This window comes from Canis lupus, chromosome 15 (assembly GCF_048164855.1).
Source record: "Canis lupus baileyi chromosome 15, mCanLup2.hap1, whole genome shotgun sequence".
In the NCBI taxonomy this organism is placed as follows: domain Eukaryota; kingdom Metazoa; phylum Chordata; class Mammalia; order Carnivora; family Canidae; genus Canis; species Canis lupus.
This window is the reverse complement of record NC_132852.1, coordinates 53338767-53358533: the sequence shown is the minus strand read 5'-3', so window position 1 is coordinate 53358533 and position 19767 is coordinate 53338767. Positions and strand designations below refer to the sequence as shown.

The following is a 19767-nucleotide window of genomic DNA, read 5'->3' as shown; positions in this document are numbered from 1 at the left end:
AAGTTAATTAGAAGTACAGCAAAGTTTTCCCGAGGTATACGTTGTGCCTCCAGAGATTTGTGAGTGGTGGTAGCCCTTCTATAAAACCTATAAATAAGTTATACATGTGCATGCATATATGTAAGTAGATCTATTCCACCAATATAATACATCAAAACCTTTGGAAGCCGTGGGTCTACAGGATTCTGTAACATCTTCCAACTTAAATCTCAGAGTCCTAGAATACCTGGCAGGACCCACCTGATCAGGAAGTAGAGAGGGTTAAAAAGAGGAGAGAAAAACGAGAAAACAAAATAATAAGTTTATTTGTCCTCCTCCACAGAACATTTCCTCTGAAATAGTCTCCCCGACACCAGGTCTAGCTTCCACAAGTGAATGGATAGAGGACTTTTCCCTCCCTTTACTTCCCCAAATAACCCAAAGCTTTTCAAACAGATGCCTGAAACCAAGTCAGAGTGAAAAATATTGGTATGTCTTCCATGCATCCCAATTTTAACAATGTTCAAGCTGCCACAGCAGAGGCTGTCGGGATTGGCCTTCAGTTCTGAGATGAACACCCGCTGCATGCCCACTGCTGCAGTCAGCGGGAGAGACCTGGTCCTTTCAGAAGGAAGGGCTTTGCTGCCTCCAGGATGTCCAGTTTGGGGTCCAGTGAGCGGCCAAGCCCCTCCAACACCATGATGGCAAACACAATGGAGGCAAAGTTGCTCTCTAGCTTTACCTGAAACAGAAAAACAGAAAAACAGTTATCCATATAACTGTCCACTCAGGCCTACTGGGATTTCTACCGTCTACCTAACACTCTTTCCCCTACCCCATCATTTTCCCCTCCATCTCATCTACTCACCCAACCTCCCATTTACTAGAAATATGAACAGAAAGTCTGAGGGATGCCACATGTACTTCTCTAAGGGAGGGTATGTGTGTGCCTGTGCCTGTGTTTGAATGACTTAAAAATAAAACACACTGGGCAGCCCCGGTGGCCCAGTGGTTTAGTGCCGCCTTCAGCCCAGGGTGTGATCCTGGAGATCCGGGATCGAGTCTCATGTCGGGCTCCCTGCATGGAGCCTGCTTCTCCCTCTGTCTGTGTCTCTGCCTCTCTCTCTCTCTCTCTTTCTGTGTTTCTTATGAATAAGTAAATAAAATCTTTTTAAAAAAATAATACACTGAATATTCCATGGCTTTACCACAAACTAAATCTACACAAAAGTCATTCTTTAAGATCTGCAGTAGGCTTTCTGAGACCACACACAAGAGGCTTCTGCTCAAACATAGCAGAGCTTCTTCCCCTTTGGAGCCAGGTTAATAGTAATAGCAATTTAAGTGAATTACTCCACTAATCCTCCAAAGTACTATTATCCTTGTTGTAGAGAAAGGAAGCTCAGGCACAGGGTGGTCAAGTGACTTGCTCAAGGCCACTGTGTAAGGTAGAGTAGAGCCAGGATTTAAACCTAGAAGAACAAAAATCTGTTTCTCAAGTGGACAGAAAAGTCAGGAAATTGAAGGCTGACTTGGGGGATATAATCTTTGTTAAAAGTAAAGGGTGTGTGTCTCAGTTAAGCCCTGAAAGTAGTCTGGGGAGTCAGATGGTGCTTTAACATCGCCAAGAATGCTTTCATTTGGAAGCTGTGTGGTGAATTCTTCAGTATTTATTGTATTCTTTCTACCTCTATGTTTCTGGCAAATATTTTATTAAAAAATTAAGTGCCACATGAATAGACATTTCTCCACAGAAGACATCCAAGTGGCTAACAAGTATATGAGTAGATGCTGAACATCACCAATCATTAGAAAAATGCAACCAAAACCATATAAGATACCACCTCACACCCATTAGGGATGGCCATGATCAAAAAACAGAATAACAAGTGTTGGTGAGGCTGTGGAAAACTGAATCCTTGGGCAGCCCAGGTGGCTCAGCAGTTTAGCACCGCCTTCAACCCAGGGCATGATCCTCTGCCTGTGTCTGTGTCTCTCATGAATAAATAAATAAAATCTTAAGAAAAGAAAGAAAACTGGATCCTCTGTATACTGGTGGTGGGAACGAACGTAAAGTCATGTGTGGGAAAGTGGTATTGTGCTTCCTCAAAAATGAAAAAAAATACCATCTGATTTCACAGTCCCACCTAAGGGTAAATATACAAAAGAACTGAAAGTAGGACCTCAAAGAAATATTTGCACATCCATGTTCACTGCAGCATCATTATTCCTAAGAGCCTAGTGGACCCAGCCCAAATGTCCACTGATGGATGAACAAATAGAGAAAATATGGTATATACCAAAATGGAATATTACTCAGTCTTGAAAAAGAAATCCTATGACATGCTATAATATGGATGAACCCCGAGGGCAGTGTGTTGAGTGAAATTAGCCAGTCACAAAAGGGCAAATACTGCACAATTCCACTTATATGAGATAACTATTCCCAAATCATGGAAACAGAAAGTGGAATATGGTGGTTGCCAGGGGCTGAGAGGAGGGGGAAATTAATTGGGAGCTGTTCAATGGATATAGTTTCCGTTTTCCAATTTGAGAAAGTTCTAGAGATTTGTTACACAACAACATGAATATGGTTGACAGTGCAGAACTATCCACTGGAAATGGTTAGGGTATATTTCATATGTGTATTTTTAACTATAATTAAACATTTTTAAGCTTTGAGGTTTTTTTTTTAATTAAACACTTAGGGACACCTAGGTGGCTCAGTGGTTGAGCATCTGCTTCCCAGCGGGAAGCCTGCTTCTCCCTCTGCCTGTGTCTCTGCCTCTCTCTGTGTGTCTCTCATGAATAAATAAAATCTTTAAAATAAATAAATAAAAATTAAATACTTAGAGAAGAACCTAGAATGCAGTACTTGTACTAGACACTCTCTGCCCTTCCATCCTGGGAATGGTAGCCCTAACAGCAAACATCTCAGGAGCTTTAGCCCACTGTGTCCCATGCAGGGGGTATGGAAGGCCATCTCTCCAGGCAGAACACAGGAGGCAGGAGGACGAAGCAATGAGAGTCGGGCTCTGTGGTCAGACTGCCGGCAGCAGGGTCCTGGCACTGCCACAGGCCATGTGGCCGTGGGTCTGTTGCCAGGCCTCTTGGCATAGGTGCCTGGCCTTGAGGAATGTTGAGTGGTCTAAGTGGGATACTGAAAACATTTCGCTGACACAGCGAAATGAGGTGCTACAGGGTGCAGAGGCCACGCTCCCCGGACACTGCCCTGACCGCCCAGCCGGTCCTTGCGGTGGCCCAGTGGGCTCAGGCATTAGCAGATCAGGGTTGCGGACTGTGAGCCTCGGAGACCTGCTCCACAATGTGTGCACCTGAGCCCCCAGGAGTCTATGTTCATTCCTGCTCCTCTCCAGCCCAACTCCCTAGCAAAGATTAAAGCTTTGCCCAATCCCACGATGATATTTAAGTTGTTTTTTAAACAGAACTTGTCAAGAATTCTGGAAAGCATAAAGCTTTTCCCCAAAACCTCACCAACAGAGCCAACTCTATAGAGTCCAAGACGGATGCAGACAGTGGCTCTGCCCACGCAAAGCCGACGGATGGGACGTGGGGAGTCACCTAACCTTTCCATGCGTGTCTCGTGCTCTGCCCATGAGGCCCAAGGAGGCCACCCTGTGTCATGGCACCGTCTGTAAGACGAAGGCGCTAGGCCAGACAACTTTCTGACTCTCAGTTGTGTTAACGATCCTCGTCAAATAGCTGCCTTTCCCATGGTGTGTTTCATTATCCAGATTGCAGAACTCAAGAAAAACAATGGGAAAGGCCATCCTCAAAGGAGAACCTTCCCGTCGCTGCCCTCAACACCTGACACCCCTGGCTGGCAGCTTGACTCTGAAGACTGGCCCAAGACCACACTCCATCACATGGCAATGAAGCCCAAGGGAAAGGCCAAAGTGAAGAGCCGTGAAGCCCCCTCCCGCCTTGGAGCCAGGGCAGGCAGCGAAGGCCAGGACAGCCCTGCTGGGGCCTCCAAACACACCGGGACAAGAAGCACCTCCTCCTGGGCCGCCTCTGGCCCCAGGAAAGAACTAAGTATGACTTCCATGAAGACTAAGCATCATTAGGGACGTCTGGATGGCTCCATGGTTGAGCATCTGGCTTTAGCTCAGGTCATGATCCCGGGGTCCCGGGGATTTCAAGGTCATGAGTTCAAGCCCCACACTGGGTGCAGAGCTTACTTCATGAACTAATCAATTATTAATGAGTACATTTTATAAATAGTGTGAGAGAGTGAACAAACAGGTACCCTCAGACATGGTGGGAGGGTGTACAAACGGATGCCCCTCTGTGGGATGGCCATTGAGAAGGGATTACTGTTAAGGACACTCCTAGACATAAACAGCTGAGTGGTCCTTAAAATCAAAACAGTTCAGCCAGCGCCAGCACCTTGAGCCCTATCAATAAGCAGGTACAAAGATTAAATCCCAACATCTAGACAAAGGGATGTTGGAGGTTAAAAAAAAGGTCAAGAACACCAGACCCATAAATAAATAAAATCTTTAAAAATGAAAATAAAAAATAAAGGGATGCCTGGGTGGCTCAGTGGTTGAACATCTACCTTTGGCTCAGGGCGTGATCCCGGGGTCCCAGGATCGAGTCCCACATCGGGCTTCCTGCAGGGAGTCTGCTTCTCCCTCTGCCTATGTCTCTGCCTCTCTGTGTGTCCCTCATGAATGAATAAATAAAATCTTAAAAAAAAAAAAAAAAGAGCGAGAGAGACTAAGTAGTAGAATGCTGGACGGACAGACTCTCAGACTGGCCCTGGTGAGGAAGAGATCCCCCCACGACTGTGTCAGGACACGGAAGCACCACTCCTCACACAAACAGACTGGGACGAAAATGTTTGCAAGCCTGAGATCCCGTGTAGAAGTACCTCTCTGCGCCCGGTGGCCGCCTACCCGCTTCCCAGATGCCGCCCCACCCGCCTGGCCCAGCAGAGGCTCCGCTCCACCAGGGGCCTCACCTTGTGAGTCATCAGTAACTTAAAGACATTCGACAGGAGGCTGGCAACTTGAAGCTGGAAAACAGAAGAAAACCGACTGCAGAGCCCCCTCAACCGCCCCCCTCCCTCCCAGGCCTCCAGGCCGGCCTGGCCTACTGCCCACACCCACCCTCCCCCAACATACACTCACATCCACACTCTCCACCACCATACCATCGCCCACACACACACACACACACACACACACACACACACACACACACACACGCTGTCAGGAAAGGGGGCTGTCAGACAAATTCCAGAAAGGACCGCATACACAAAAGCGCGACTCCCATCGCACAAGTGAGTTCAGAGACCCCTGCCGGAGTCAAGCCTCGAGGCTTGTCTACTCCCAGTCCACACAGCAATCACATCTGAATCCATCGGATGGGGAGGGCGGGGTGCCAGCTGCCGCTCCTCACTACCAGGGGGCTATTCCTCTTTCTGACTCACTCCTGCTAGTGTAGACCATGAACTCGTTGAGAAAACAAGTTAGCACTGTGTCTAAAACACAAAGAAGGGGATCCCTGGGTGGCTCAGCGGTTTAGCGCCTGCCTTCGACCCAGCGTGTGATCCTGGAGACCTGGGATCAAGTCCCACATCATGCTCCCTGCATGGAGCCTGTCTCTCTCTCTCTCATGAATAAATAAATAAATAAAATCTTTAAAAAAATAAAACACAAAGCTGGCTTTGGCTCAGGTGTAAATAAAGGACATGGACATTAGCTGTGTCCTTTGGCTGCTCAGGGGCCTTAATCCTCCCTCCCTCCATGCTCAGTTGAGCTCCAGATACAGGTGAAGCAGCAGAATGGCTACACCCCAGACAGAGAGGGGCTCTGGCACTATAAATGTCACTGCCCCGGCAGCCACCCAGGAGAACCAGGCCCAGGAGCCAGGGATTCCAGGGAGGTGCCTCACACCTGGAAGATGCCGGCAGAGGAAAGGTTTGCTCTTTATCTGCCTTAAAACTCAACCCCCCTCGAGACCTCTCCCCGTCAAGAGGTCTCCCTTCGACTGTCACTCTGTCCAAGGGCCAGGGCAGTGGACACCCCGCAGCCTCTACCCCTCGAGCGGCCTGCTCACCTTTTCCAGGGTGATGGTGTCCTTCCTGGCCTGGGTCACCAGCGTGGCCATCTCAGCCTTGAAGCCCTCCACGTCCCTGCACTCGCTGGCCCGGGCATGATGCAGGATGAGCTCAGCCACTCTCTGGCCCTACAAGATGTGAGAGAAAGGAACTTGGTAGAGTCAAGAAGCCCAAAACCTAGACGCTCTGCCTGGATTTCTTCGTATCCTAGTTGCTTCCACCCAAGTTTTCTACCATCCTGCATTTGACCACCCGTCCTTGCTTAATTGTCCCCCTCCAGAACAGCTGGAGCCTTTCAAAAGGACTTTCAAAGTCTCTGTTGGGGGATCCCTGGGTGGCGCAGCAGTTTGGCGCCTGCCTTTGGCCCAGGGCATGATCCTGGAGACCCAGGATTGAATCCCACATCGGGCTCCCAATGCATGGAGCCTGCTTCTCCCTTTGCCTGTGTCTCTGCCTCTCTCTCTCTCTCTCTCTCTCTCTCTCTCTGTGACTATCATAAAAAAAAAAAAAAAAAAAAAAAAAAAAAAGTTTCTGTTGGTGGATGGGAGCCTACCTGTGCTAATGCACCAGGACAAAGAGCTGTGCTCATCTTCACCTTAAACGGCCACACAGGGCATGGTGGCAAAGCTGGTGTCCTGCCGCACATGCTCCACGAGGCACTGCTGACCAGCCTGTCCCCAGAGTCACCAGGACCTGCCACTGGACTGGACCAGCCACTCTCCTTGTGGGCTCTTTCTGGCTGAGATGACCCAGTTTCTGTGCCCCTACCCTCCAACCCTTCCCCCCAGGGTGCCCTCTGACCAGATCCTCCCAATGCCCCCAAACACCCAAGCAGTCCCTGCCAGAGCCTTTCACCTCCTGCAGCGCCACCCCAGAAGCCAAGCTCTTTCTCTCTGGCTGTGACCTTCCTTCACCCAACCCTGCACAGGGGAACATCCCCCCACCCTCCACTGCGCCTCCGTGTTTAACCTCAGCTCACAGGACACTTTCATACTGTCTCAGGCTCAAGCCTTTGGTTTGTCCCCTCAGAAGGCTCCCAGATAAACAAGGGCTCCCCTGAATTCTGCCTTTATTTTTATTTTTTATTTTTTGAATTCTGCCTTTAAAAAAAAAAAAAAAAAAGTTCTCCCCTTGCCAGGGTCTTTCTTGCTGGAAATTTCCACACCGGTTGGTGAGAGGGTTTCTTCATTGTCACTCTAGATATAGTACTTTAAGTTGACCTGGTACAGATTGGGCTCCACCCCTTTCCGTAAGTAGTAATTCCTAACCACTTGAGCCCCTCGTAGCCACAGGGTCAGGAGTTAAAAACCACTCCACAGGGACACCTGAGTGGCTCAGCGGTTGGGCGTCTGCCTTTGGCTCAGGGCATGATCCTGTGGTCCCAGGATCGAGTCCTACATCGGGCTCCCTGGGAGGAGCCTGCTTCTCCTTCTGCCTGTGTCTCTGCCTCTCTCTCTGTGTCTCTCATGAATAAATAAATATAATCTTAAAAAAATAAAAATAAGGCAGCCTGGGTGGCTTAGGAGTTTAACACCGCCTTCAGCCCAGGGCATGATCCTGGAGACCTGGGATCAGGTCCCATGTCGGGTTCCCTGCGTGGAGCCTGCTTCTCCCTCTGCCTGTGTGTCTGCCTCTCTCTTTCTCTGTGTGTCTCTCATGATTAAATAATTAAAATCTTTAAAAATAAAAAAAAGTAAAAATAAAAACAACCAAAAAACCCACTCCAGATTCCAAGGGATCTTCCCATACTTGGAGAGGAAGTCCTCTGGGCTGCTGCTTCTCATTAGCCTGCTGTCTTGCAGCAAATGGCACGGGCCAGGCCAGCCATTATCTAGACAAGAAACTAGTGTTCCCAGTGTCCACCCATATACCTACTGGTGAGGGAAGAGAAGCTACAAGTAGGAAACAGCATTTAGGGTAGAGCCATTTCCTCCCCTAGTCCCAAACCATGAGCTGCTCAGAACAGGTGTCACACATGGGCATCTCGGCACCTTCTGACTGAGGATGCCCTGGGTGGCTTCATTTCCTCTCCCCACCTCCTTCCCAATCCTTCCCCTCTCACTCCACCCCACTCGTGTCCATCAGGAGCACCCATGGCAAACATGGGCACTTACAAGGCTGACAAGGGCCGAGGAGCCCCATGGTTTCCAAGGGCCTAAAAGATCATCCCCAACTCCTGCAGGCCCAGCGGGTCTCACCTGCCCCATTGCCACAGCCAAGAAAACGGCCCGGAAGTTGCTCAGGTCAGTGGCCTGCAGCTCAGCCACGATGCCGGCATCCAGCAGCACCAGGCGCAGTGGGCAGCGGGCAGGTGCCATGGTTGCCACCAGCGTGTCACAGACATCCATCTGCTGCAGCTGTGCCTCCTGACTCCTGGAAAGACCGTCAGCACCCTGGACCAGGATGTTCCCAGGGTGGAGGTCTGCATGGACGAAGTTGTCCACAAATATCTGGAAGGAGAACAGTGCTATTCAAGGCAGAGTCAACCCTCGCCAGGCCATCGCCACCACCAGGCCATACGCAAAAAAACTTCCAAGGTGACAGTAAGTTCCCAGTGATTGAGTACTATGGCAGAGAGGTGCACATTTCATAAAGCCTCACTGCTTATGTGAGCCACTCAGAATTTGTACTGGGACAGGCCAGGTTAACATTTTTAAGAGAAAAGTTAATTTCGAAGTAAAGAACATTTTTAAACGATTATAAGGGAACATGAAAAATCGAAGGCCAAACCGCATTTCAAAGGACTTACTTTTTTTAAAGATTTTATTTATTTTAGAGCGAAAGAGAGTGAGAGAGTGTGAGTAGGGGGAGAAACACAGGGGGTGGGAGAGAGTCAAGCAGACTCTGTGCTGAGTATGGAGCCTATTGTGGGGCCTGATCTCACAACCCTGAGACCATGACCTGAGCCAAAACCAAGAGTTAGATGCTTAACCAACTGAGCCACCCAAGTGCCCCACAAAGGACTTATTTTTATTCTGTGATTTGAGCAATTAATATTCTAATTAAGAATAATTATCTACAGGGCAGCCCAGGTGGCTCAGCGGTTTAAGCGCCTGCCTTCAGCCCAGAGCGTGATCCTGGAGTCCCGTGATCGAGTCCCACGTGGGGCTCCCTGCATGGAGCCTGCTTCTGCCTCTGCCTGTGTCTCTGCCTCTCTCTCTCTCTGTGTCTCTCATGAATAAATAAATAAAATCTTAAAGAAAGCACCAGCAGTCCTTCTAAAGGGGAAGGAGAAGAGCCCCAGGGGTAAGGCAGAGAGCTGCTGGAACGGAGGCTCGCTGGGGACTCCTCCTACTGGTGCAGGCCGCAGACCAGGCCAGAGGGACCCTCCTGGTCCAGGTTCTGGCTCCGAAGGAGGTAAGAGAGGCTGCTGCTCTGGTGAAAATGCTGACAACTAGAGAAGTCAGGGCTGGCACACCCGCAGGATGTGGGTACGCAAGGCTGGCTGACCGCTGGCTCCAGGGCCAAACATCCTGGCACGTGGCTGTGTGCCCCCTCATCCGTGATCCTGTGAGCTGGAAACCGTCATCATCTCCTCAGTCCTGGATGCTGCTTCTCCACTAGCTGCCCTGGCTGCAGTCTCCTCTCTGGCCCAGGGTGCCCTCGGAGCCCTGGGGCTGGGGACAAAATCTTTTCCCCACTGAATTCCCACTGTACTGACCAAGTGAACACCCAGCTCTCCTCAGACAATCCCACTGCTCCAGGAGCCCCTACTCTCACCTCTGCCCCGCTCTGGCCACCAGCCTCGGCCCCCACAGCTCCATGTCAGTCACGTGGGTTCTTTCCTCCCACTCTTACCACACACCCGGTTCCTTCTTACCCAGATTTTGCACACTCATGCTCTCTCCTGCCTACAATGTGCCATCCATCCCCACACAACCTCCCTATCTTCTTTCTTTACGCCTACACGGGAGCTGCTATCAATGCTGGGTTGCTACTATTACCACCAGTGATGATAGCGAAAGCTAACACTGCCAAGAGTTCACTATGTCCTTTTTTTTTTATTTAAAGTTTCTTTTTTTTTAAGATTTTATTTATTTATTCATGAGAGACAAAGAAGAGAGAGAGGCAGAGACACAGGCAGAGGGATAAGCAGGCTCCATGCAGGGAGCCTGATGTGGGACTCGATCCCGGGACTCCAGGATCACGCCTGGGCTGAAGGCAGCGCTAAACCACTGAGCCATCCGGGCTGCCCCTTTTTTTTTTTTTTAAGATTTTATTTATTTATTCATGAGAGACACAGAGAGAGAGAGAGAGAGACAGAGAGACAGAGAGACAGAGACACAGGCAGAGGGAGAAGCATGGGACTCGATCCCAGGACTCCAAGACCATGCCCTGGGCTGAAGGCAGCACTAAACCGCTGAGTCACCCAGGGATCCCCTCACTATGTCCTTTTACGAGTGTCATTTTCATTGCTCACTACCGCAAATCTAACACTTAATAGAGTGCCTGGCACAGAACAGGTACTCAATAAACACTGCTGAATGAATGAATCAAGTACCACTGAACATGCGATATCTTTGGCTCTTTGTCTAAACTTTGGGCAACGTGGGCACGGCCTGAGTCTTGCCCCCCACTCTTCCCACAGCACCTGGCACAGTGACAGAGGGCATGCCACCAAGACAGGGTTTAACAGAAAGCTACAGAATGAAGGGGCGTTTTGGTAGGTTTGGCTATTTCTGGAGCAGAATCTCTTTTCTTTTAAGATTTTACTTATTTATTCTTGAGAGACATAGAGAGAGAATGGCAGAGACCTAGGCAGAGGGAGAAGCAGACTCCTCAAGGAGAGCCCAATGCGAGACTCGATCCCGGATCCCAGGATCACGACTTCAGCCAAAGGCAGACACTCAGGGACGCCTGGGTGGCTCAGTGGTTGAGCACCTGCCTTTGGCCCAGGGCGTGATCCTGGAGTCCTGGGATCCAGTCCCACGTCGGGCTCCCTGCATGGATCCTGCTTCTCCCTCTGTTGTGTCTCTGCTTTTCTCTCTCTTTCTCTCTGTGTCTCTCATGAATAAATAAATAAAATCTTAAAACAAAACAAAACAAAAAAACAAAGGCAGACACTGAGCCACCCAGGCGTCCCTGCACCAGATTCTCAACGTGGTGGCTGGCTGCTTTGCTTACCCTCCCACCCATGGCAGCTGACCAGCATCTCTGCATCTCCCCACATGCAAATTCAACCACACACGGGGCCAGAGCACCCTCTCCAAGCCCATGAGCTCACCATCTTCAGGAGCATGTTGATCCCCAGCCGGGCAATCTTCTTCTTCAAGTCAACAGGAATCCCCGCCTGCTGGTAACTGGACACAGGCACACTTTCCTTTAAGGAAGGTTAGGGAAGAGACAGCTTTACCCCGGGTGGCCGGCCCAATGCTCTGCTCCTCATCCCCCCGTGACACACTGGTGCTGCCTTCCCATCCCTACTCTTCCCAAAGAGGTTTTCCTTCCTTATAATCCCTGTGAATCTGTCACCCACAAGTTACTTTTAACCTATTTGCTTCTCCCTTCTGTAACACTTCTCGAATGAAAACAAGTCCTATAGGTTTATTACAGAGGAAACCTGTGCCTCTGCCACCCACAGGTAAGAGATGTTCTAACGTCATGAGAGAAAATGGGAGCAGGCCCCAGGAGAGCTAGTTTCTGATCAAGAATCAGCCAACAAGGACACGAATGAGCTCTGTGACCTCAAACAGGAAAATGGAAAGGAAAAAAAGGGGAGAAAAAGGAGAAAGAGGAAAGTAAGTAAACATTTCGTACAGGTCAGTTATTAGGCAGAGCGCCCATTGCAATAGATCTTGTTATTCCTCAGCAGCAAATAGAAGAACTAAAGCCCAGAGAGTTTAGATAACTTGCTCAAGGTCACCGCCAGTAACGTTGGGTCATTCATGTCACTTCCCTGGATCTCACATTACCAGTTTTATAAGAGGCCGGACCAGGCAACAGCTAAGGCCAGTGATGTGACACCAACACTTGTCAGACACTTTCTCTGTGCAAACTCTACTGAAGGCATTTTTCCATCCAATGTCACTGACTCCTGGGACAACCCTGTGAGACAGGGACAGGCGCCCGCTGTTGTACATGAGGGAACTGAAGTCGCCAGCAAGTAAAATGGAAAGACTTCCAAGTCCAGGAAGTCTGAGGCCACATCCAGGCTGCTGGGCACCTCCCTACACTACCTGCCCACCTGGAGTCATATCCCAACTCCCCTCCACTGTATAGACAGTAATCCCATGCTCCCCTGGCTCTTGTCTTTTCAGATGGAAGCCTTCAGGTGCAGATGGCCCAGCTGTGAGCGAAGGGCACGGCCGGAGGAAGCCCTCACTCACCTCGTACGTTTCCACCAAGACATCCCTGGTGACAAAGGGACGCAGAGGGGTGGGGAATTTGACGGAATTCACATTCAGGAAGTTGCACTGGAAGTGTTCTAGATTCCGAGCTTCATAACGCAGGTCGATCTAGAGGGATGTGGGGAGAAAGGATGCCGGGTAATGATGGGGGCCCAGGGATGGCAGCATCGGGACTGCCATGTCCACGCGCCTTCCCCCCGCCTCCCTGCAGAAGGCCTCAGGAGACCCGGGCGAGGTGCTGCCTAAGTCAACTCCTGGAAGCTACAGCTGCAGACCCCCTGGTGGCACCTGGGCCGAGCTGCCTCCCCCTATTCCCTCTCCACTCACCCCCACTCCGGCCCAGGGGCTTTGCTCCAGTGCTCTGCAGTGGCCCCTGCCCTCTAAACCCACCAAGCCCTCTGCTTGCCAGACTCAAGGGACCACTCCCGTCTTTATCCTAATGACCTCTGGTACTGGTGCCATGGAGAACCCCTTCTTCCCCAACAGCTCTTCTCCCAGCACCTGCCATTCACTTCCCCCCATGATCCTCCCCTGCCTCCAACCACTCCGTCTTGGTCTGGTCTCTGGGCCTTCCTCCTGTGTGCCCCACTCGTGCTGATGCTGCTGGCCTTCGCCAGCCTGCGCTTCCCCCCCATGCCCTCCTGTCCTCAGCTAGCATCTCCTCATCATAGGACCTCGTGAAAGAACCATGGCCAGACCCCGCTACCAGCTCCACACTTCTCTTCAAGCTGTCACTTCACAGCAGCCCAGAGCCCCCTAAACTCCGAGTCTAAACAGAATGCACCCCGCCCCCAACCCTTGCAGCCAGTGCCCTGGGAGTCACTGCAGATTACTTCTTGTCTCTTGGCCTCCACACTGGACCACCAGGGCTGCAGCCTCCCCACTCTCAGATCCTTTCCCCACTCCACCCCACTGGACTCCCACGGTGACTCACCACCAGTCCCCCGGACCCTCCCAGAGGCACCTGACTGGGGCTCCCTGACCCCCATCTTCCCTCTAAGCCATCTGCTGGTGCCCCCCTACTACCTGCAGCATGAAGTCTAAATTCATGGGGGTGACATCCACGGTGGCTCTCTCTCAGATCCATCTCTTGTGCCTCCCGTATCTTCCATGGCCCAGAACTCTAGCTTCACCCAGTCTGCATAGTGCTGAACATCCCAGCCTGCCCGACCCTCCCCCTGTCCTTGGCCTTCCTTATTCCCTCTGATGGGAATGTTTTTCCCCTACTTGGTCCAACACCACACACCTTCCAAGACTCAGCGTGAGCTTGGGGAGCCTTGGCCCTCAGGATAGATGACCTCTTCCTGTCTTGGGCCCCAGCTGAACCCAACTGAACCTGCAGAGACTCCTCCAGGAGTATCTCCAGGATACACTGCAAATGTTTACGCGTCAGTCCCCCTCTGCCCACTACACCTTCCTTATGGATGAGAAAATCTCGTTCATCACCCCATGATGTCTATCAGACTTCTAGAAGGGGAATTGAAGCTCAGATGGGTAGGACTTGAGTAATGCAGAGATGGTTGTGGGAATAGAATCTCTTATCTCACTTTTAATCCTTTGTTATCGAAACATTACTGAATAGCATCCAGCAAAACTTTCTAAACATTAAAATGCATCTCTGGGACCTAAAACCTTACATCAGAGGACATAAATGAGAACTTAGCACATTGCTTCTGAAAGACAGCCAATTTCTGCCTGTCCCAATACAGTGTAATTTCTGCACAGTAAGCCATCGGGGTTTGTCTTCTTGGAGCTGTGACTGGCCCAAGTGTGCTCACCAAGTCTGGCTACTTCGACAAGTGTTCCAAGGGTCCTGGACAGGGAGGAGGTCCTTGTCTACTCAAAAGCCCTGGAAATGGGGATCCCTGGGTGGCTCAGCGGTTTAGTGCCTGCCTTCAGCCCAGGGCATGATCCTGGGGACGTAGGATCGAGTCCCACATTGGGCTCCCTGCATGGAGCCTGCTTCTCCCTCTGCCTGTGTCTCTGCCTCTCTCTCATGAATAAATAAAATCTTAAAAAAAAAAAAAAAAAAAAAGCCCTGGAAACGAAGCAAAGGCACAGTGTGCAACTTCGCTAATTCTCCTGACTCTGGAGTTGGGCGGCTCCTGCGTGTGGCACAGGTAATGCTGCAGGCCCCAGCACAGTCTCAGCACTTCCCTGCCAGGTACTAAGGAAGGCAATTTCCCAAGCACACCTGCAGTTACATTGAGCCCAGAGCCTGTAGGTTAAGCTCTGGCCTGTAGATTAAGAAGGCTCGAGATCTCTTAGGAGATTGTCCACAGTCTCCTCCCCAAGCCACACTGACCCTAGATGACACATGTTGAAGATTTCAGTGCCTAACTTGGGAGGAAACTGGGTCCCTGAATCACTATGGAGTAGAGCTCCCTCCCTCTTCTTTGGATCACCTGCAGGGAACTTTGATATAAGCAAGAAACAACCTGATGGCATTCAGCCTCTGAGATCACCTAACCCTGACTACCATGCCACACTAGCCACGACCTACTAGGAAACTACTCCTTGGTCCGGCATTTGCTAAACAGCTAACAGCAAGAACTATGTAAGACACAGTTTGCAACTGAAGGAAGAGGACTTTACCTGATGGACCATGAGCTTCTCAAACTCCTCCACAATCTCAGGCAAGCTAAGCCACTTGATTCCTGGCAAAAGCGCAAGGACTCGGCTGCCCATCTTCATCAGCAGCAGGTCCATCTGCACCTGGGACAGCAAGCCGGGGTGCAGCACCTGCCAGGAGGAGGCACAGTGAGACAGGGAGCGATCAGGAGGGCACGTTCACCCCGACAGGACTGCCGCCCAAGCCAGCTCCTCAGCAGAACAGAATGCTCTGCTCCTGCTCCCTCATTGCTGAGGAAATGCCAGGGCCAGCGTCTCTGCGCTGCACTTAGCTTTGCTGGGAAGAAGTGGGCTTTTCCTTTCAAATACAGAGTTTAGGGCAGCCCGGGTGGCTCAGCGGTTTAGCACCGCCTTCAGCCCAGGGCGTGATCCTGGAGACCCAGGATCGAGTCCCATGTCCGGCTCCCGGCATGGAGCCTGCTTCTCCTGCCTGTGTCTCCCATGAATAAATAAATAAATCCTTAAAAAAAAAAATACAGTGAGTTTAGGTCAGTGGTTCCCAAACACTAGCGTGCATCAAAGTGACCATCGAGTGCCTGGTGAAGATGTGGTCGGCCAGGCCTCCACCAAGACCTATTGAATCACTGATTGTGGGGTTGGAAACAGGAATCTGCATTTCACTGAACACCCCAGGTAACTGAGTCAGGTAATCCAAAGCCTGAGTCAGAGAAGGATCTAGAGTCACAGCATCCCAGCAAGGATGCACTGAGGTGGGATGGAAAGAGTCTGCTTTCAAATGCTTTTTCCTCCTACAACTCATTCTCAGTCTGAAACTGGCCAAGCTACTCAACTTCTCAGCCTCCTCTTCCACTTTTTAAAACATGGAGATAGGGGTGCCTGGGGGGCTCGACCAGTTAAGGGTCTGCCTTCAGCTCAAATCATGATCTTGGGGTCCTGGGATCCAGCCCCTCATCGGGCTCCCTGCTCTATGGGGAGCCTACTTCTCCCTCTCCCTTTACCCCTCCACACCCCTCAAGCTCTCTCTCTCTCTCAAATAAATAAAATCTAAAAACAAGAGCAACAAAAAAATCCCATGAAGATAATAGTCCTTGCCCCGCGCATCCTTTCAGGAATATAAATAAATAAAAATAGGGCAGCCCAGGTGGCTCAGCGGATTAGCACCACCTTTGGTCCAGGGCTTGATCCTGGAGACCTGGGATCGAGTCCCACGTAGGGCTCCCTGCACGGAGCCTGCTTCTCCCTCTGCCTGTGTCTCTGCCTCTCTCTGTGTGGGTCTCTCATGAATAAATAAATATTTAAAATAAATAAAAATAAATAGACACAAGTTAAGCAAATGCCTACCTCAAAGGCAGCTAGTACAGACTAAATGCACCTACCATGACTGGTACACAGCTGGCATTTACTCCTTTTGCCTTCCACAGAGCAGAGGATATTTTGGTCCAGTGTTCCCCAAACACGCCTGATCATGGGAATCACTTGAAGCATTTATAAAAACGCAGGCCTCAGGCTCCTCCCTTGCAAAGTATGATTCAGTAGGTGTGAACTGAGGGTTGTTTCCGAGGTATGAGAGAGCATCAGAGGTACCTGCTTCAGGGGTCATGGGATCATGCTGAATGGGGAGGGACAAGTGTGGAGATAAAAATGATGGAGCCCATGGGGATCCCTGGGTGGCTCAGCGGTTTGGTGCCCGCCTTTGGCCCAGGCTGCAATTCTGGAGTCCCAGGTGAAGTGGAGTGATCTGCAAATGGGGGTTCCTGAGCGGAGACAGCGCTGTGGGGTCAGTGACATTCTAGAGACAGGAAGGGCCAGCTGAGACATCAGAGCACTTACCTTCACTGCCACGGGGATGAGGTGATCTGGCTTAGGTTGGTCGGCAGGCACTGAAGCCTGAGACATGACTGCATTTGATCCAAGTGGGTCAGATTTAGGAAGGAGCAGCCTTTCTAGAAGTGACTGGTCGGCAAGACTTCCTTGAAACCTCCACCCCTTCCCCAGGTGTCCGAAGAGCTCCCCCAGCCTCCCGACTGCCCCAGCTTCTGAAGAAGGCTGCAGGCAGGAGGCCTTCGCAAGTCTCTGGACGCTGTCATCCTCCAGGAAGGCAGGATTGGCACGCGCTTTATACACCTGGGCCACACAGCCCGAACCCACAGGCTCCTTCTTCTCAAAGTGGAGGACCCTCCCCCAATCCTCCCCAAATGCCTGGCGCAGGAAGTGCTCGGTGTGAGTCCAAGAGTGTGGGGTCACCCGGACGTGCAGCTTGGAGAACTGGGCACAGAAGGCCTCAGAGAAGAGATCACGCCGGGTGCTGGCCCACTGGCCCAGTTTGATGTATGTTGGGCCTGAGGTCTCGGTGGCTTTCAGAAGCAGGTAGAGCCAGAGGCCGGAGACGCTGGGAGCCAGGTAGGTGAGGGGGTAGAAGAGAAGGAGCGGGAAAAATTTCATCAAGAGAGCCCCAGCCCGGAGCCACATACGAAGGTGCAGAAAGAGGCATCCCAGCCGCCCCTCTTGGGAGACGCTGTGCAGTGGCCCATTTTCGGCCAGGTCACTCCAGTCAACTCTTCGATGGCGCCCGCCCTCAGGGGCCCCTTCACCCGTGTCCCCAGAGGCTGAGATGAGTTTGGGTAAAGTGCCAAGCAGAAGCCAACAGAGTCTGGTATTACGGGAGCTCCCAGATGATCTTAAAAGGCCGAGTTCTTTTCTGAGCTCAAAACCCCTTAGGTGCGACAAGCAGACCCTGATGGACAAGCGCCAGGGAGTCACCATCATCTCCCAGGGGTCTCCGGCCTAGGCTGCCTGCTCTCGTCTTAATGGGCACCCATCTACGTTCACCCGTCAGGCAAGGCTGACCCGAGTCGAAGGCCACTGATGAGGATGCCACACCTGCGGTCGTAGCCGAATCCGGCCGCGTTCAGACCCTGCGCACTGGCTCCGACCCAGCGTGCAGGCTCCGACCCCGCGTGCAGGCTCCGACCCGCGTTCAGGCTCCGACCCAGCGTGCTGGCTCCGACCCGCGTGCAGCTTCCGACCCGCGTGCAGCTTCCGACCCGCGTGCTGGCTCCGACCTGCGTGCAGCCTCCGACCCGCGTGCAGGCTCCGACCCGCGTGCAGCCTCCGACCCCGCGTGCAGGCTCCGACCCGCGTGCAGCCTCCGACCCCGCGTGCAGGCTCCGACCCGCGTGCAGCCTCCGACCCCGCGTGCAGGCTCCGACCCGCGTGCAGGCTCCGACCCGCGTGCAGCCTCCGACCCCGCGTGCAGGCTCCGACCCGCGTGCAGCCTCCGCGCAGTCGGCTCCCAGTCCTGCCCTGCAGGGCGCGCCCCCGAGGCCGCGCAGCCCGCCCTGCGTCCCGGGTCCACACCCCACTCCCTCCGGGCACCTCGCCCCACCCAGGCCCAGGCCGGCTGCGCCTTCGGGGGCTTTCAGGGCCGCAGCGACCGTGGAGCGGGAGGGGCCGAGCGGGAGGGGCCGAGCCAGACGCCGGGCCAGGCCCGGGGCGGGGACGCGACCTGCAGGGCAGATCACCCGCCCGGGCCAGAGCGGGAGGGGCGGGGCTGGAGGGGCCGGAGGTGAAAGGAGGGAGGGAGGGAGGGAGGGAGGCCCAGCCGGGACAGAGGGTGGGGGGCCGGGGGCAGCGCGCACCGCCCAAGACCGCGCGGGGTACGGGGTGGGGAGGAGCGGGCCCGGGGGGAGGGGCGCGGAGAGCCGGCGACCGGGACGGGAGGGCGGGGGAGGGGCCGGGGAGGGGCGAGGGGAGCGGGCAGGGGTGCCGTCCGGAGGCCGCGGAGGGCACGCGGAGGCCGGGATCCGGCGCCGAGGACGCCGCGCCCGCGTCTTCCGGGAGCGCCCCGCCCCCCCCGCCGCCCGCGCCCCGCGCCCCGCCCCGCCCGCCCCGCCCCGCCCCTTAAAGCGGAAGCCGCGGGGACGCCCGCAGCCCGCCTGGCCCTCGGGTCCCGGGTTCCACAAGCAGATTTAACGCAAAACGCAGAGGCGCCCTGTGTGCCCTCCCCTCCCCGTGCCTGTGTCTCCACCAACGTCTTCGTAGCTTTCCTTCCAAATAGCGTGGAAACGCCGAGACGCGCCGTGACTGGAGAGCCCGTTCTGCACACTGGTTGGGGTTTCAGCTAAGCAGGACGGGGGGTGGGATGGGGGGAGGTCATCCCAGGACCTAGAGCACCAGGCTGCAGTGATTTGGGGAATGTGTTTGGACCTTGAGGAGTGGCTCCTGAAAGACCATGCTTATTCATGCAACCAATAGTTTTTGAGCCCAATAGATATTTCTTTGTTTTTAAGATTTTATTTATTTATTATTAATGAGAGAGAGAGAGAGAAGCAGAGACCCAGGCAGAGGGAGAAGCAGGCTCCATGCCGAGAGCCTGACGTAGGACTCGATCCGGGGACTCCAGGATCACGCCCTGGGCTGAAGTCAGGCGCTAAACCGCTGAGCCACCCGGGCTTCCCCCAATAGTTATTTCTTAAGCAGAACCTAATATTATCAAGGCTCCATAATATGTATTGAGGTAGGTATCATGCTAGGCCCCGGGACATGGAGACACATCCTACCCTTACCAGCTGACTGCTGATGAGGGACAGAGGAACCCATAATGTGCAACTTCAAAGTGTGGCAAGAGCATGAAAGAAATGGAGAATTGGGAGAACCCAAAGGATGGTGGCTACTTTGGAGAGGAAGGGTGGGAGGGTGTTCATGTGGAGGCCGAGAAAAATCAAGGCCATTCCACCTCAAGTTTAGCATTAGCACAAGTAC

The 19767-nt window shown here is 52.7% G+C and overlaps 1 protein-coding gene across 2 annotated transcripts; it reads right to left on the bottom strand.

The window, feature by feature from the left end:
• Window positions 1–285: 285 nt before the first annotated feature.
• ADCK2 (aarF domain containing kinase 2) lies at window positions 286–18009 on the bottom strand. Of its 2 annotated transcripts, XM_072777452.1 has the most exons (8): window positions 16837–18006; window positions 15010–15156; window positions 12394–12522; window positions 11292–11387; window positions 8266–8517; window positions 6067–6195; window positions 4967–5020; window positions 286–721 (listed from the first exon to the last, which is right to left on the bottom strand). In XM_072777452.1, exons 1-8 carry the CDS (start codon window positions 17770–17772, stop codon window positions 581–583), a joined length of 1884 nt encoding a protein of 627 aa, XP_072633553.1. In that variant the 5' UTR covers window positions 17773–18006; the 3' UTR covers window positions 286–580. The 2 variants fall into 2 exon arrangements, with proteins under 2 accessions (XP_072633553.1, XP_072633554.1); XM_072777453.1 differs by lacking the exon at window positions 8266–8517 and having other exon boundaries at window positions 16837–18009.
• Between the last annotated feature and the right edge of the window lie 1758 nt (window positions 18010–19767).

Coding starts and splice junctions, on each gene's coding strand:
- ADCK2 (XM_072777452.1), bottom strand. CDS start 17,772: ATGATGGTGACTCCCTGGCGCTTGTCCATCAGGGTCTGCTTGTCGCAC. Junction 11,388..12,393: donor TCTTGGTGGAAACGTACGAG/GTGAGTGAGGGC, acceptor CCTTCCTTAAAG/GAAAGTGTGCCTGTGTCCAG. Junction 5,021..6,066: donor ACACCATCACCCTGGAAAAG/GTGAGCAGGCCG, acceptor TCTGTTTTCCAG/CTTCAAGTTGCCAGCCTCCT.